General features: G+C 34.0%; 1 protein-coding gene across 1 annotated transcript in view; it reads left to right on the top strand.

Moving 5' to 3' along the window:
* Positions 1 to 16,301, top strand: part of LOC108906677 (cationic amino acid transporter 2) — a 132,326-nt gene that overhangs the window by 103,340 nt on the left and 12,685 nt on the right. Inside the window, exons 5-8 of the mRNA XM_018710000.1 lie at positions 1,158 to 1,329; positions 7,313 to 7,496; positions 8,534 to 8,658; positions 12,909 to 13,209. Coding sequence (XP_018565516.1) covers positions 1,158 to 1,329; positions 7,313 to 7,496; positions 8,534 to 8,658; positions 12,909 to 13,209 — 782 coding nt within the window. The remainder of the gene's footprint in view (positions 1 to 1,157; positions 1,330 to 7,312; positions 7,497 to 8,533; positions 8,659 to 12,908; positions 13,210 to 16,301) is intronic.

Below are 16,301 nucleotides of genomic sequence, written 5' to 3'. Positions count from 1 at the left end.
AACTGTAAAGGGTGTCTTTTAACTTTCTTCACTGAATTAACCATTGTTGTAGAAATAACGGTGGTCAGTTTGAACAGTTTTTATAATAAGTTATACTAAATGTAAAAACATCAACTTTGTTACTTTTATCTCCAGCATTTTCATTGAATTTGATTGTTTTTACTAATTATCTCAATAAAATTAGGCATGTTATAAATAATTCGTTGTATGTGTGTGTGTATCCATATCGAAGTAACATGTTGTATATATTATCGTAGTAAACACTCATTAAGAATTCGCAGGTACAATGACTTAAAGAACAGACTGAAATTACAGTCAACCTACAAAATTGGTGCCTACTAGCACTTTGTTAAGTATTGTAATATGGGTATGAAGATAATGTAGACATTTGAAAAATATTTTTTGTACCCAAACCCCTCATTTAATCAAAATTCTACAAGAGGTCTAAAAACTTCCAAATGGTATCACCTATCGGATAAAAAATAGTTGTTATTATTGCCCGAAAGAGGAAAAATTATGAATGGATATTATCACCATACATTAATTTTGTAGATGTGTAGATTGAAAGTCCACACCCCAAAAATAATTAAAATCGATTGGAGTTATTTACAAAATTCAATAAATTTTCACGAACTTTGAATTGGCCTAAATCTGCCTATTTTGAGTCTACGAATCTGTGGTCTTCCGTAGTACACGTTATTCTGGGATACCCTGTATAAGTAACAATGAAAACCAAACTTTTCTCGCGTAGGAGCAAAATACTTTTTCAATATTGAGCGTATAAAAATTCAAAATATCTTATTTTGTAAGTAAACATGTAAAAATTATGTAACAAACGGCAATCTTCTGACCACATCACATAATTTTTCATTTCACACTGCTTATTTGATGGCAATAAATACGAAATAATTTCACCATTCCTCAAAAATTTTTGGACATTGGTACCGAATATACGTAGATTTATCACATCTGAAGGAACAGCAACCTTTAGAGGTTTCAGTAAGACAAAGACGAAGTGATACCATAAAAGCAGTTATTTCATTTTCGATATATGCCATTCTTCCCGTTTTATCGTTCTCCCACAATCCTTATTACTTACTGCATGTTTTATTACCCAGAATGTATTAGATTTTTCAACCGATTTATTCCTTTTACAGGTTTTCACTGGTGCTGCGACGTGCTTCTATGCCTTTATTGGTTTCGATATCATAGCCACGACCGGCGAAGAAGCAGCCACACCCAAAAAGTCTATTCCCCTAGCCATAGTGACGAGTTTAATTATTATCCTCATAGCGTACGTTACTAGTTCTATGATGTTAACATTAATTGGTAAGTTTCCATGCATGTCATTGGATTAAATATGACTGTTTACATCTGTACTGTGTGTGTAAATTTTAAATTAAAGTGGTCTCAATAGATAGAGATCGCGAAGGTCTATTTAAGACCACAAAATAACTTTCCATCTTTAAATGAAAAACCATCTACGATGAAATGGAGTATCGATTAAAATAATTTCTTTCAAATTTCTCGTTTTAATAATCATGCTCTGATTCCCTTGTTTCTATTAAAAGACAATTTTGTAAATATCAGAATAGTTGTCAACTAAATATGTTGGTATTCTATCTGATTATTTGTATCCTATCATATTGTATATCGATTGAAATGCTTACAATTGCGGAAAATGTGGAAATTGTTATGTCATTGTACGCGGGAGCGTAAATAGCTCCATCTGCCTGCTATATTGCAGGTACTTTGTTGCACGACTGCCACCCACAGAGGGCGTAACACAATGTTTGAGTTGTCAGTGTTACGAGAAACTACTACTCCGAGAGCTATATGCCCCTACCGTAACACCGACAACTCAAACATTGTGTTACGCCCTCTGTGGGCGGCAGTCGTGCAACAAAGTACCTGCAATATAGCAGGTCGCTTCCTACTGTAGCCATTTGAATGGCACAGTAGGAAGTCCGCACGACAGATGGAGCCATTTGCGCTCCCACGTACAATGTATTCCCTTGTCGTGACGATACGACGAAGAACAGCTGGGTCGTTTATCGGTTGTCGCACCTATGACACACTGATGAGGACTAATAAGTCCGAAACCGGTCTGTGCCTGGTGGGTTAAACTGATAAACGATCCTAACTGTTGCACTAGGTGTTGCGAGTATAATTCAATGCCGGTAGGGGCATATAGCTCTCGGAGTAGTTGTTTCTCGTAACACTGACAACTCAAACAATTGTTATATCAGTTTGTGATAATTCTCAAACAGCATGGGATTGGGAAGTTGCTACAGAATTTACTAATCGACAGCCAGATCGATCAGGAATAGACAAAAAATTTTAATCCAGTAGAGCTGGCAATTTGTGCAGCAAATAAGAAAAACGTTCATGTTATATGTGCAGAAAATTCAGTGTAGCCTAAAGAGATTGTACACAATTTTAAATATACCCAAGGATACAATTTCGCGATGCTTACATCCATATAAATTACGCCCCTTCAAGTCTGAGGCAGGAATGTTGCTTTTGAAAACCATGAAGAGTTTTTGAACCCATTTTTTTATAATTTATTCTCAGACCAAGCGACAACTTACCCCTTATTCCATACATCAATCTGAAATACATGCTTATTTCAACTTGATGGAGCTCCTATCAACAATGCATGATAACACGGAATTGATCAAATCACAACTTTACACCAAGGTGAATTGGAAAAAACAGCTATATTATTAATTAACTGATGAGGTTATCTGATCTTACTCCCTTAGGCTACTTTTTATGGAGGTTTCTAAAGAGTGATGTCTACAAAGTGGAACCAAAAAATAGGTACAAATTAATGAAATACCGGATTAGGTAATCTTGCGCTAAAATAACGCCTACAACCCCCCGAAAAGTTATGAATAATAGAAAGCCAGTTTTAGAGACGCATTAGGTAAAGCTGATCCTCGGAGATTTGATAGAACATAATATCTAAATATTTTGGGCTGTTATTATTATTACTTAATTGTAGAAATTGTAAATTTCGTCAATACTCTTTTTCCTTTTAACTAAATTGTAAATTCAGGGTTTTTTAATAATGTCGAATAAGTATTAATAAAATATTTCTAATGAAAATCGGCTATTATAATTTTTTTACTTTTTTCATATATTTTAGTTTCATAGATGGCCTTGCATTTAAAGATAGAAAGTGATTTTGTAGTCTTAAATAGAGCTTGGTGGACTCTATCTTTTGAGATCAGTTTGATAAAAATCGAACAAGAAAATTATTACCCTGTTACGCCCTTAAGTGAGTCTAAAGTTTAATGGTTTTAAAAAACCGCAGCGAGATAACTTCAAAAAGCAAGGGATTTAAATGTCATTTTTTCGTCTCTTAAAAAAATATATTCCGTAAATTTTAAATTCTAGCGTATAAATTACTAAAAACCACATTGATGTAAAGATTTCATTCTTAATATTACAAAAATGTTGTTTAACAACATTTTTGTTTTAAAAAACAACATTCCCTTGAAAATCACATTTTTCCCGAGTTATCATTTTCTGAATGAAGACAAACAAGATTATTTATTATACACTTTACCCCTTACTTGTACAATTGTTTTCAATGCGAGGTAAATGATTCATCAACATCATGTACTCTAGAAATGATTGATGAATATACACGGTGGTCCGTAATTATATATTGCAACACACAGCGTAAGCATGCAGATTTATAAACATTTTCTTAAAATTTTAGTCAGTTGGGTCTATTTACCAAAGTATAGCAAAGCAAAGCTAATTATTTAAATAAAATGTAAGTATAATCATATAAAAATAATATAAATCAAAGTTAAAATTCTTTAATAACTCTGAAACGGTTTGATATAAAAACTTCAAACTTGCAATTATAGTACAAGTCGAATCCGGATATAATTCAGTAATATTGAAAATATAAAATAATCAGTAGTGTAAATATGGCTAGAGGGTTCGTTGTAATAACCTTGTACAATTTTTCCAAATAACAGTCTTTTATCTACAAATAAAACCTTTAATTTTCGAGATAATATCATTTTACGATATATAAGCACTAAAAAGCAAGAGATTAGTTCACAAATTAATTAGTAGGCTATGAATATTGCACGACTAATTCTGTTCTAAATATAAATAATTCTACTTTCGATGATTTAGCCAATGTGCAATTTGTGTTTGGTTTAAGTTCAGGAAATACTTTTTAATCTTGGTTTGGAACAGAATAAATTTTATAGACGTTACCTACCTGATCTCTCATTTATTTGAAACAATTTTTTATGCTGTATTCAAAGCCTATTAATTAATTTGTGCAGTAATGTCTTGCCTTTTACTGCATGGATATCAAAAATTACAATTATCTCGAAAATCATACCTCCCACTTAAAAATTTATAAGATATTTTATTTGTAGAGAAGGGGCTGTTACTTTGTAAAATTGTACAAAGCGACTAAAAAAACACCTATAAATATATTTTTATTTATAAAAATTACACCGCTATCTGTGTCACAGACTATTCCATTTTTTTCAATTGGCCCAAAAATCTGAGAGACGATAGTTTTTATTTTTATTAGCAAACTTTGGTAATTTTTACTGACTTTTAATATATGTATACCCAATAGGGGACTCCAGTTTTAGAAATTAATAGTCTTAAATTTGATCATCGAAATATGTATAAATCATAAAAATTTTAAAACATAATATTTGGATAATTTTGTATTGTTTCAATGTTCAAATGTATGTTACTGAAATATGGATACTATAGGTATGTAAATTAATGTAAATATGAAATATATCGACTGTCGATTATTACAAATTCCATATATCACATATAGACACATTTAAGCTTTAGGTGAATTTATTACTACATCGCAGTTACTATGTTAGGTATTCGTATTCGGATTTGGTTTTAGGACATATATTTTTCACAAATTTGCAGAAAAATGTGTTACGCACTGAAAATATTTATTTTCGCATCAAAATTTTGCCATAAACTAGAATGATGTTTTGGATTTGTGAAGCCTGAAATGGTTTAGTTAATTCAGGTCAAGTTTCAAGTTAGGTTAAACTCAATAATCTATAGGTATTGAGCTATTTTGTTTATAATATCCTTTGTACCTAAGTAAGTATCATCAGGGGCCTCTATTAAACATTTTTTAATTAGTTCATTTTCTAAATCACGTGATTTTTTAACAGTATATCCATCCGATGACCGTTTCAAGAATGTTTTTAATTTTAGATACGTTCCAATATCGATGTTGTAGACATTCATAGTAGCTCCGAGGATCGCACATATTGACCATAATGAAGAAAATTTCATACTTTTGCTTAATTCAGAAAAATATACACCAATAGTAGGTACATTTTCTGAAAAAGAGAATGTTATTCTCAACCCGATAATCAATTAATTGATTATAGGTTTTTCTGGTAATAATTTACACACTATTTGCTTTGCTTCCATCTCAAATAATAGTTATTTCTATATTTAAATAGAAACAATATGGCGATTAATGTGTACCTAAGTTATTTACTTAATAATGCTCGTCTCATAGCAACCACCAAGACCTGATGAAATTATTATTATTCATGAAAGAAGTATCATACAATTTTAATAATCTAAAATAAATAGCTTTGTTTGCTCTTATGCTAAAATTAAAATTGATCGACGAAAAAATCATGTGTTTAACTTGGCAATAAAGTAGAAATACAAACCGCGGCATTAGATCCGGTACTTTATTTGTACTAATTAAATAAACAACTATTATTATAATTTAATTGGTTCCTCTCAGCATTTTTCCCAAACTTTTGAACATTTTGGAAAAAGCTATTTCATTCCAAACGTTAGAGACACATACAGGGTGTCGAAAAATTCTTGAAACAGCTGAATAATTTCCCAGGTAAATTATTTTTGAAAAATGTTATGGTCATTCTTATAGTAACTTTTGACGAGGAATTCAATGGTGGCCTTGGATTTGACCTTGACGATGGCCTTGAAGGTTTTGAAATGGAAACCCCCCTTTTTCGACGTCGGCAATCGAAAGAGCGAGAAATTTTACGTCCAAAAACTCTAAGGTCATAAATCAGGGTTGACCTTGAAGGTCATTCAAAGGTTATTTTTTGAGGGCTGGATATCTCCGAAGAGCGCAGTTGATGAAAATAGTACAAAGCTCAATTTAGTTATTTTGTTTAATTGCAATTAATGGCGACCTCAAACTCGACCTTCTTGGTGTCCTTCAAGGTAATTTCAAGGTCAACTTTTTTTTACTGAAAATCCCCTTATGTGACGTCGGCAACCAAAAGAGCGGAAGTTTTCATACTTTTACTTTTACCGTTACCCAGGAACAACGACGCGTGGACGTTCTCTTTGGGGTGCTTTATTATCGTGAGTCCCCTTGCCTCTCACGTTTGGGGTGCTTTATTATCGTGAAAAGAAAAATTGACCTTGAAATGACCTTGAGAGACACCAAGAAGGTGGAGTTTGAGATCACCACTAATTGCAGTTAAACAAAATAAATGAAGTGAGCTTTGTGCTATTTTCATAAACTATCCAGCCCTCAAATTTAAATAACCTTTGAATGACCTTCAAGGTCAACCCTTATTTATGACCTTAGATATTTTGGACATAAAATTTCCCGCTCTTTCGATTGCCGACGTTGGAAAAGGGGGTTTCTATTTAAAAAAATGAAATGACCTTAAACTAACCTTCAAGGTCATAGTCAAGGTCAAATCCAAGGTCACCATTGAATTCCTCGTCAAAAGTTTCTATAAGAATGACCTTAAGATTTTTCAAAAATAAGTTACCTGGGAAATTATTCAGGTGTTTCCAGACTTTTTGGACACCGGGTATATTTACGGTTCGTTCAACTTATTTGTTTTTGAAACTTTTTTGTATTTTCTTTACCTGCCATTTATTACTTGACAAATTTCTTGAGAAAAATATTGGGTCAAAAATTAACTGACTTCAAATTATTTTTTTAGTCAGGACTCCCTTTTTCTTTTAACTTACTCTGTCGCTAGTACCCCAAAAAATATAAAAGACGACGTTGGTTTTTATAGAATTTCAGCATTAACTTCAACAATTAATTTGTCACATTTAATTTTATAAGGAAAATAATCATAATCAAGTGAAGTAACGTCTGTTTCATATACAGACAAACACATAAAAAATGTAAATACCAACCCACAGTTTGCTCGCCGTTATCCGCCGTACTTCAAAATGACCAATGATTTTTCTTTGTAGAGAGGCGCTCGTGATACATTATAAAGATGAGTTATCAGCGTTATATCGAGTTATAATATGGTTTATTTTTCAGTTCCGTATAGCGACGTGGTTGCGGATTCGGCGCTGGTGGAGATGTTTGGGCAGGTGGGCGCTTATAATTGTAAATACATCGTGGCCGTTGGCGCGCTGGCGGGCCTGACGGTCAGCATGTTCGGCTCGATGTTCCCCATGCCGAGGATCATCTACGCCATGGCTCAAGATGGACTAATATTTAGGTAATGAACTAAGTGGAACAACATAAAATAACAGCGAAGAGGTGAATTAATAGTCGAATTATTTATTATTAGTCTTATCATTTTGAAAAAGTAAAAAAGAACTAAATTATACGGACATTAAAGGTAATTAATTTACCTATATTTTTTTCATTGATGATTTCTTTATAAATCAGTTCACATTATTCAGACTTTGAATTAAAGGCGCTCAAAAAAATTTACCACAAGCTCTAAGGAACTTTTAGCTCGTGAATAGGGGCAAGCAGGTAGGATAAGTTCGCAAACAAAAACAGTTTTTCATCGTCAATTGGACACGTTATATTTCCTTTGATCAAACTCTCAAAGAAGAAAATGTGTAAGTTGATGAAACATTCCAAGTGACGAACAAAATTAGTGCGCATACGTGCACATACTCTCGGCATTTGTCCAATTTCATTAGTTACACCAAGAATACGCTGTTGAAGATCTGCTGCATCGACAAGAAGCGTTTCATACATCCCCAAATAAAAATGTTCAGGTGGTTCGTATCCGAACTTCGTGCTGGCCAACGTAACAGGCCATTTCGTCCTGTTGCTGGAACAGAGATCTCTGTACAACGTGAAGATTTGTATCACACCAACAGTGAATGTTGTGAAAATTTAATATGGCGTCTCTAGTAAAACAATATTCATCTGTAAAAAGCATCTTGCTTGTAAAATCCGGATCTTGTGCTATTTGATGACGAAACCACTAGCAAAATTCCACACGGGGCTCAAAATCATTTTTATTTAATACCTGAACCCTTTCTACATGATAGAGTTTGTTCGTGTAGTACATGCCACACAGTATTGTTAGATACACCAACCTCTCTGCCAACATCGCGAGTACTGCGCCTTGAATCTTCCTCAACGAGGTTTATAATAGTTTCTTCGTTGTCGAAAACATGTTGCGGCCTGTATAGTGTACTGAGAAAACACGTTATTGCCATTTTAGTGTCAATCTCATAACTGCTTAATTATTACTGTGCATTCGTATATACTCATTTCTTATTTATCTTTCAGAGTATTTTCGCAAGTATGGCCAAGCACAGGAACCCCAGTACTGGCGACATTTGTTAGCGGCTTAACAGCCGCGGTAGCTGTACTTTTCGTAGGCTTAGAACTTCTTGTACAAATGATGTCTATAGGTAATTATCAACAACAATTCAATCAGTCCGTCACATTCTACTCAGGTAACAATATAACCTTGAATCAATAATGCATTTATTTGAACACACCAAATACTAAATAATAAAAATAGTAAAGTAAATAAAGTTACTCAAAAACCACAAAAACCATTGAAGATATTGACCTCAAATTTGGTAGAACACAATTTCCTCATAATAATTACGTACCTACACGTAAACTTCAAACAAAAACTGACGATTCAAAATTGGAAAAGGTATAAAGGCTTCAACTGACAAAAAAACCATTTGATTCAATGTTAAAAACACAGCCACACAAAAAAAAGAAAAGTTGTCCGTACTTTTCATGCGACATATGTTATCTGTAGTATTTTTGCCTCCTGATCACACCGGTGTCAGAATTGAGCTATCACATCATAGAAATTTCCTAACCTCAGAAAACAGGTAAAAAATAGCAAAAATTCATGAAAAAGTGATAGGAAAAATACAAACAAATTTTTCTATATTCAAATGTTCATTTATATAGTTAAGACTCCGCCGAATGTGAATTAGCGGTCAGAATTGATGGTTCTTTTTGTAACCTCAAAAAACGGGTCAATTAAAGTCAGATATCACGAATTTTCAAAAAATAACAAATTGGCGCTAAATTTGGTATACGGGGGTTTTCGGGGTAGCTGATCACAGATCCGAGGTCAATTTTGCAAAATTCAAGATGGCGGATCCAAGATGGACGACCAAATTTTCAAAAAATAACAGATTCGCATCAAATTTGGTATAAGGGAGTTTTCGGGATCGCTGATCACGAAGTCGAGGTCAGATTTACAAAATTCAACCCGTGAATAGATCTTTTACAGAGAAAAGAACAAGATATAGACGGAAAAAAGTAGGTTAACACATGATAACCCAATCAGATTATAAAGTAAAATATTACAAAATAAATTTCGCAATTCTGACCTCGAATACGTAATCAGCGACCCCGAAAACCCCCGTATACCAAATTTGCTGCAATTCTGTTATTNCAATCAGTCCGTCACATTCTACTCAGGTAACAATATAACCTTGAATCAATAATGCATTTATTTGAACACACCAAATACTAAATAATAAAAATAGTAAAGTAAATAAAGTTACTCAAAAACCACAAAAACCATTGAAGATATTGACCTCAAATTTGGTAGAACACAATTTCCTCATAATAATTACGTACCTACACGTAAACTTCAAACAAAAACTGACGATTCAAAATTGGAAAAGGTATAAAGGCTTCAACTGCCAAAAACACATTTGATTCAATGTTAAAAACACAGCCACACAAAAAAAGAAAAGTTGTCCGGTGTCAGAATTGAGCTATCACATCACAGAAATTTCCTAACCTTAAAAAACAGGTAAAAAATAGCAAAAATTCATGAAAAAGTGATAGGAAAAATACAAACAATTTTTTTTCTATATTCAAATGTTCATTTATATAGTTAAGACCCCGCCCATGATTGATTCTTTTTCTAACCTCAAAAAACGGGTCAATAAAGGTCAGACATCACGAATCAAACAATAACAGATTTGCGCCAAATTTGGTATACGGGGGTTTTCTGGCTCGCTGATCACGAATTCGAGGTCAATTTTACAGAATTCAAGATGGACGACCAAATTTTCAAAAATAACAGATTCGCATCAAATTTGGTATAAAGGGGTTTTCGGGATCGCTGATCACGAGTTCGAGGTCAGATTTACAAAATTCAACCCGAGAATAGATCTTTTACAGAGAAAAGAACAAGATATAGACGGAAAAAAGTAGGTTAACATATGATTACCCAATCATATTATAAAGTAAAATATTACAAAATAAATTTCACAATTCTGACCTCGAATACGTAATCAGCGACCCCGAAAACCCCCGTATACCAAATTTGCTGCTATTCTGTTATTATTTGAAAATTTTGTCGGCCATTTTGGATCCGCCATCTTGAATATTGCAAAATTGACCTTGGATCCGTAGTCAGTGACTCAGAAAACCCCCGTATACCAGATTTTCTGCGATTCTGTTATTTTTTAAAAATTTGGTCGGCCTTCTTGGATCCGCCATCTTGAATTTTGCAAAATTGACCTCGAATTCGTGATCAGCGAGCCAGAAAACCCCCGTATACCAAATTTGGCGCGAATCTGTTTTTGTTTGAAAATTCGTGATATCTGACCTTAATTGACCCGTTTTTCTGAGGTTAGAAAAAGAATCATTAACTGTGACCGCAGATTCGCGTTGGGCGGGGTCTTAACTATATAAATGAATATTTGAATAGGTATAGAAAAAAAAATGTATTTTTCCTAGCACTTTTTCATGAATTTTTGCTTTTTTACCTGTTTTTTGGGGTTAGGAAATTCCTGTGATGTGATAGCTCAATTCTGACACCGGATTCGTGATCAGGAGGCAAAAATACTAAAGATAACATATGTCGCATGAAAAGTACAGACAATTTTTCTTTTTTTGTGTGGCTGTGCGATTGTGGAAGATCCTCGGGATCGTCCAGACTAATAATTAGTTAATTTGTTTAGAAGGTCATAACTTGTGGCTGTGTAATCTTCGTTTATAGATTCAGAAGGATCATTTCCAATCAAAAGTTTTATGTTGGGTAACTAGCTAAAATAATTTGTCAGTAGAATCACCGGACATATACCAATGTCACACTTATTAGTCATCAATATGCCATTGTGTCTCACCGACGTACGATTTAGCTATTTGAATGTNAATATTACAAAATTAATTTCGCAATTCTGACCTCGAATACGTAATCAGCGACCCCGAAAACCCCCGTATACCAAATTTGCTGCAATTCTGTTATTTTTTGAAAATTTGATCGGCCTTCTTGGATCCGCCATCTTGAATTTTGCAACATTAACCTCGAATTCGTGATTAGCGAGCCAGAAAACCCCCGTATACCAAATTTGGCGCGAATCTGTTATTGTTTGAAAATTCGTGATATCTGACCTTAATTGACACGTTTTTTTGAGGTTAGAAAAAGAATCATTAACTCTGACCGCAGATTCACGTTGGGCGGGGTCTTAACTATATAAATGAATATTTGAATAGGTATAGAAAAAAAAATGAATTTTTCCTAGCACTTTTTCATGAATTTTTGCTTTTTTACCTGTTTCTTGAGGTTAGGAAATTCCTGTGATGTGATAGCTCAATTCTGACACCGGATTCGTGATCAGGAGGCAATAATACTAAAGATAACATATGTAGCATGAAAAGTACAGACAATTTTTCTTTTTTTGTGTGGCTGTGCGATTGTGGAAGATCCTTGAGATCGTCCAGACTAATAATTAGTTAATTTGTTTAGAAGGTCATAACTTGTGGCTGTGTAATCTTCGTTTATAGATTCAGAAGGATCATTTCCAATCAAAAGTTTTATGTTGGGTAACTAGCTAAAATCATTTGTCAGTAGAATCACCGGACATATACCAATGTCACACTTATTAGTCATCAATATGCCATTGTGTCTCACCGACGTACGATTTAGCTATTTGAGTGTCCATTTACCGATTTGATTTGAGTGTGGGTGAGATATAAACTGCAAAATAAACGTCATGTTTTAAATGTTATTGCTACTGTCACGATGCCTTCTGGAACAAAGAATTGCGTCGTATCTACTAATCTGTTAGAAGTAATAGTATGAAAGTTACTAATTCTCATCAGTATGCGTTGGGTGAGATGACCGTCAACCGATTCAGCTATGTTTTGACTGTGGGTGGGATATAGCTTACATCTGGTTTTCTCGCTGACAAATGATTTTAGCTATTTACTAGATATTGGGGGCTGTAATTCAATTCTGGACAGAGCATGTAGTTCGCAGGGTAGTTGTTTCCCATAATATCATTAGTTAGAAGGGTTATTTCATCTCTCATGTTGCATATACTTTACCATAAAGACACTATGAGATATATTGGCAGTTGAAACCTCTAAGTCCGTTCCTAATGCTGATATTGCTGGTACTATACCAAATTTGAAATATATATTTTTAACGATTCTTGAACAGCTGAACAAAAATTGTTACACTTCCAATCTCTGAAAATCTTTTTAGAAGAAATTTTTGTCAATTTGACGTAAGGAATAAGCCCTGGAAGTTATGGCAACGTCACTACATATACAAATATTCAAAGTAATATTTTTTCTGAATGTAAACATATAACTTATACTTTCTGAAACATTTTTATTTCCTTATTTTTCCAATAGATACATTTTCTCTCTATTGCCCTTCCAGGTACCTTGTTAGCTTATACTCTGGTCTCAACCTGTGTCCTAATCTTAAGATATCAGCCGTACTCGACCAATCTGGTCGAGCTGCTGCCCCAAAGCCTACGGACTCCCCTTAGGGGATCGCCGACTAAAGAAGAGCTTTCGAAGAATCCGAACGGGCAAGCCTTCTACGGTAATCAGCTGCACCCCGACCAGCTCAAGCAGGCGATCGACGCCAACCTGGGCCCGCCGATCCCGTCGCCGTCGCCGTCGCCGCTGCCTACCCAGACCACGCAGAGGGTCATGGTACGGAGGGTAACGAGAAGGTATTTGTCTTTAGAACAACTAATAAGAAATGTTTATTATTTTATACAAGGTGATTCAGTCATAATGTCTTTAATTTTATGGGAATATTTTAAAATACATATGTTCGCTGAAAAAAAAAGTATCTTCAAATCATTATTTGGATTGAATTTTGAATTTGAAAATTTCGTAAATATTCTCCATATAAAATCACAATTTCCGCATATTCAAAATTCGCAAGATTAGCCATTACAACCGACACCCGAAACAATCCGAAATAAACTGCAGGTTATATTGCATTCTGCACACTTTCTATACTCTCTCCATTTGTATGACGTAGTCTCCAAATTTGCGGGAAAACAATGCGGAAGATGCGCTTAATGGTAGTAGATTCAATGTTCGAACGCTTTGAGGTCTGCTGGTTCGTCCCAGTCAGATGTAAGTGCGCCAAATTAGCGGAAGTTGAGGGGTAATTTGCTTATCTTTTAAAAGGCGGAGAAAATATTTTTTCGATTTTCTCTCTTTATTAGTTCTTCCGAGTAAAATTAATGACAGTATGACTGAATCACCCTGTATAGACTTATAAGTAAAATAAGAGAAGTCAATTTCGACTGAATTTGTATTTCCAAAAGAACAGTTATCAATAGTTTTGACACAGTTTTACACACTATCTACATTATAGACGAATCGCTATAGCAGTAAACGGACTAGAAAAATCGATTAATTGACGTCCGCTATTTTATTGTTGAAATGTAGAGGGGAAGACAGTAGAAAAGGTCTCATCTTTTTTCATTAGCAACAATGTTTTTTTTAACAACTTGGATCGAAAATCAGTTTTTCCAATATATTGGGAAAATTATTGATTTTAGAAAAAAGTATTAAACATACGAAATATGCGCAATAAAAAGACCTACAAAATGCCGCCTGATAGATTAAAATTAAAAAAGTTATTGCAAAAAAAGATCATAAAAAAGTGGAATAACTTGGTTGTTATTTGTTGGAATGTAAATATACATAAAAGTTCTGAGTTTTATTATTGTTCAAAACTGTGCGAAATATGGGCGCTGTAGAACCAATAGTTTTTGTAAAATTCTATTTTTCATCCCGTTAAGGGCAACAGTGCATAACTTTAACCTTCTTTCTCTCCGAAAAGTTATTAACAAAAAAAGGTTTAGAAAGTCGATTTTTAAAGCTTAAAACCTAACTTAGCTTTTTATTTAAATGGAATTTTGATTTATTGCCAAGGGCCTTTTGATTTTTACATAAAAAACAGTTTTTTTTAACACTTTTTTTTATACTAAACATTTAGATTATATCCAAAACCATGCTTAACATTTAATTATAAAAAGTGTGATTGTATAGCCAATTAAAAAACACACTGTAATATCCAGATTCAGACGTTTTGTCTCGAAAAATTCATCTTTAATGTATTCCTTCCAAATTTATATAAATTTTTTATTTAGATCTCTATGTTTATTGAATTATCGTACACCCTAAGTGTCGTTAAACTCTATGAGTGCTAAAAATACAATTTCAAAGGGTCTAATGACACTTAGAGTGTACGATAATTCAATAAACATAGAAATCTAAATAAAAAATCTAGATAAATTTTGAACAAATACATTGAAGATGAAGTTTTCGAGGCAAAACGTCTACATCTGGTTCGGACTGAGGCAGTACAGTATTGGAGGTCAATTTCTAGGGACGTATTTAAAAAATGAAGTTGATGATGGTCTTAGTAAAACGTATCGATACATATAAAAATTGATTGTGTCATTCGATAGATGGCAAACAAGGCTGAAATGAAACAAAACCGGATTTCCGAAATTTTGATTTTTTTTCATATATTTCGAAAACTAATCATGTTAGCCTTGATTTTTTAGATGCATAATGTTGATCCCCTGGTAACGTAACTTTAAGCCACCCATTTAAGCTACTTCGTATCTCTTACCGTTTCAGAGATCCCTGTAGTGAGAAGCGAATTTGTAACAGCCTGTATAGCTTGCTATAAACTAAAAGACATATTTTTCTTGTCACACTGAGTGCACACCAACGAAAACTTTTTCGTGTGACAGCGTAATATAGCTAATCTGCTTTACCTTCCGCCACATGGAGCAATTTAATACGTCGATCCATACTGATGCATTAAAACGAAATTATCACCATTAACCGNACACTATGAGATATATTGGCAGTTGAAACCTCTAAGTCCGTTCCTAATGCTGATATTGCTGGCACTATACCAAATTTGAAATATATATTTTAACGATTTTTGAACAGCTGAACAAAAATTGTTACACTTCCAATCTCTGAAAATCTTTTTAGAAGAAATTTTTGTCAATTTGACGTAAGGAATAAGCCCTGGAAGTTATGGCAACGTAACTACATATACAAATATTCAAAGTAATATTTTTTCTGAATGTAAACATATAACTTATACTTTCTGAAACATTTTTATTTCCTTATTTTTCCAATAGATACATTTTCTCTCTATTGCCCTTCCAGGTACCTTGTTAGCTTATACTCTGGTCTCAACCTGTGTCCTAATCTTAAGATATCAGCCGTACTCGACCAATCTGGTCGAGCTGCTGCCCCAAAGCCTACGGACTCCCCTTAGGGGATCGCCGACTAAAGAAGAGCTTTCGAAGAATCCGAACGGGCAAGCCTTCTACGGTAATCAGCTGCACCCCGACCAGCTCAAGCAGGCGATCGACGCCAACCTGGGCCCGCCGATCCCGTCGCCGTCGCCGTCGCCGCTGCCTACCCAGACCACGCAGAGGGTCATGGTACGGAGGGTAACGAGAAGGTATTTGTCTTTAGAACAACTAATAAGAAATGTTTATTATTTTATACAAGGTGATTCAGTCATAATGTCTTTAATTTTATGGGAATATTTTAAAATACATATTTTCGCTGAAAAAAAAGTATCTTCAAATCATTATTTGGATTTCGTAAATATTCTCCATATAAAATCACAATTTCCGCATATTCAAAATTCGCAAGATTAGCCATTACAACCGACACCCGAAACAATCCGAAATAAACTGCAGGTTATATTGCATTCTGCACACTTTCTATACTCTCTCCATTTGTATGACGTAGTCTCCAAATTTGC

This window comes from Anoplophora glabripennis, unplaced genomic scaffold (assembly GCF_000390285.2).
Source record: "Anoplophora glabripennis isolate ALB-LARVAE unplaced genomic scaffold, Agla_2.0 scaffold135, whole genome shotgun sequence".
NCBI lineage: Eukaryota > Metazoa > Arthropoda > Insecta > Coleoptera > Cerambycidae > Anoplophora > Anoplophora glabripennis.
This window is presented reverse-complemented; position numbering and strand designations above follow the sequence as displayed.